Source organism: Buteo buteo, chromosome 30, assembly GCF_964188355.1.
Source record: "Buteo buteo chromosome 30, bButBut1.hap1.1, whole genome shotgun sequence".
In the NCBI taxonomy this organism is placed as follows: domain Eukaryota; kingdom Metazoa; phylum Chordata; class Aves; order Accipitriformes; family Accipitridae; genus Buteo; species Buteo buteo.
In genome coordinates, this window is record NC_134200.1 from 1,818,711 (window position 1) to 1,820,992 (window position 2,282).

At 49.6% G+C, this 2,282-nt stretch overlaps 1 protein-coding gene across 1 annotated transcript; it reads right to left on the minus strand.

Annotated features, from left to right (window-relative positions):
- Positions 1-913: 913 nt before the first annotated feature.
- LOC142025782 (olfactory receptor 14J1-like) lies at positions 914-1,963 on the minus strand. The gene has a single exon (XM_075018467.1). The coding sequence runs from the start codon at positions 1,871-1,873 to the stop codon at positions 914-916; it is 960 nt and encodes a 319-aa protein (XP_074874568.1). The 5' UTR covers positions 1,874-1,963.
- Positions 1,964-2,282: the final 319 nt, after the last annotated feature.

The following is a 2,282-nucleotide window of genomic DNA, read 5'->3' on the forward strand; positions in this document are numbered from 1 at the left end:
ACTGTGTCCAATGTCGCCTGCTTGTCACACCACACTGAAGCCCAATCCTGCTCTGCTGACTTAGTGGACTTTGCACCATCCCTCCTGCCCAGAAAGACTGCTATGACAGATGGAGCCCAGAGTCGGGAACTAAATGAACTTTTCATAAAAACATGACCCATAACCTAAAGGAATGATATCTCTGTGTCTGTATACATATATATAATTGTCTATGCATCTCAAAAGGACGGAAAATGTGATGATTATTGACCAGGATGTAACTGAAGGTATGGGAAGTAAGCATGAGGTCAATGGTACAGAATAAGGGGTGGATAGTGTCCTGGTTTCAGCTGGGCTAGAGTTATAGTGTTCCTAGTTGCTGGTATAGTGCTATGTTTTGAGTTAGGTATGAGAAGAATGACAGTAACACTGACGTTTTCAGTTGTTGCTAAGTAATGTTTAGTCTAAAGTCAAGGAATTTTCAGCTTCTGATGACCAGCCAGCGAGAAAGCTGGAGGGGCACAAGAAGTTGGGAGAGGCTACAGCCAAGGCAGCTGTCCCAAAGTGGCCAGCAGGGTATTCGATACCATGCGACATCATATCTAGTATATAAACTTGGAGGAGTGGGGGTGGGGGGATCGCTGCTCGGGCACAGACTGGGCGTCGATCGGCAGATGGTGAGCAATTGCACTGTGCAACACTTGTACATTCCAATCCTTTTATTATTACTGTTGTCATTCTATTAGTGTTATCGTTATCATTATTAGCTTCTTCTTTTCTGTTCTATTAAACCGTTCTTATCTCAACCCACGAGTTTCTCTTCTTTTCCCGATTTTCTCACCCATCCCACTGGATGTGGGGGGACTGAGTGAGCAGCAGCATGGTGCTTAGTTGCTGGCTGGGGTTAAACCACGACAGCCTGTAATGAGTTACATTAGGAGTGCTCTGCAAAACGAAAGTTAATTGCTTCTGAAAAGCACCCGCTCATCGTTTTCCTCAGGGCATCCTTGATCTCCTGGTTCCTCATGCTGTAGAGGAGGGGGTTCACTGCTGGAGGCACCACCGAGTACAGAACTGCCATCACCAGATTGAGGGATGGGGAGGAGATGGAGGGGGGCTTCAAGTAGGCAAACACTGCAGTGCTGATAAACAGGGAGACCACGGCCAGGTGAGGGAGGCACGTGGAAAAGGCTTTGTGGCGTCCCTGCTCAGAGGGGATCCTCAGCACAGCCCTGAAGATCTGCACATAGGAGAAAAGAATGAAAACAAAACAACCAAATGCTAAACAGGCACTAAGCACAAGAAGCCCAACTTCCCTGAGGTAGGAGCGTGAGCAGGAGAGCTTGAGGATCTGGGGGATTTCACAGAAGAACTGGCCCAGAACATTGCCCTGACAGAGCGGTAGTGAAAATGTATTGGCCGTGTGCAGCACAGCACTGAGAAACCCACTGCCCCAGGCAGCTGCTGCCATGTGGACACAAGCTCTGCTGCCCAGGAGGGTCCCGTAGTGCAGGGGTTGGCAGATGGCAACGTAGCGGTCGTAGGCCATGATGGTGAGGAGAGAATATTCCGCTGTGATCAAGAAGAGAAAGAAAAAGACCTGTGCAGCACATCCCCAGTAGGAGATGGCCCTGGTGTCGCACAGGGAATTGGCCATGGATTTGGGGACAGTGGTGGAGATGGAGCCCAGGTCGAGGAGGGAGAGGTTGAGGAGGAAGAAGTACATGGGGGTGTGGAGGCGGTGGTCGCAGGCTACGGCAGTGATGATGAGGCCGTTGGCCAGGAGGGCAGCCAGGTAGATGCCCAGGAAGAGCCAGAAGTGCACGAGCTGCAGCTGTCGCGTGTCCATGAATGCCAGGAGGAGGAACTCGGTGCTGGAGCTGCTGTTGGACATTAGCTTCCTCTGGGCATGGGGCACTGTTCATGAGGGAAGAGTCATTGACAAGTTAGAAGAGACTTCTCTGAGTTAAAGGTAATGCATTTCTCTTAGAAACCCCACTGAAGCTGCCTCTCGTATTTCAGAAGGACCTTTGGCAGGTTTCTTTCATGAGCTCTGCTTGATGCTGGCTGAAGGTGCCACTGGGAGCAACGGGCTCTGCTGTGGGCTACCGGGGAGTCGGTCCTGCCCTAAAGCAGGAGGTAAGTAGGGACATGGGATGATATCAGATTAAATCAGCTGATTAGATCATCGAGCTTTTCATCATTGACTCTTCCAATTCAACCAAAAGAAGACAAAATCTGAGGGGATTTTTTTTGGTGCACTTTGTTCTGTTTTTTCCAGCAAAATTAAGGAGTGCTTTTGG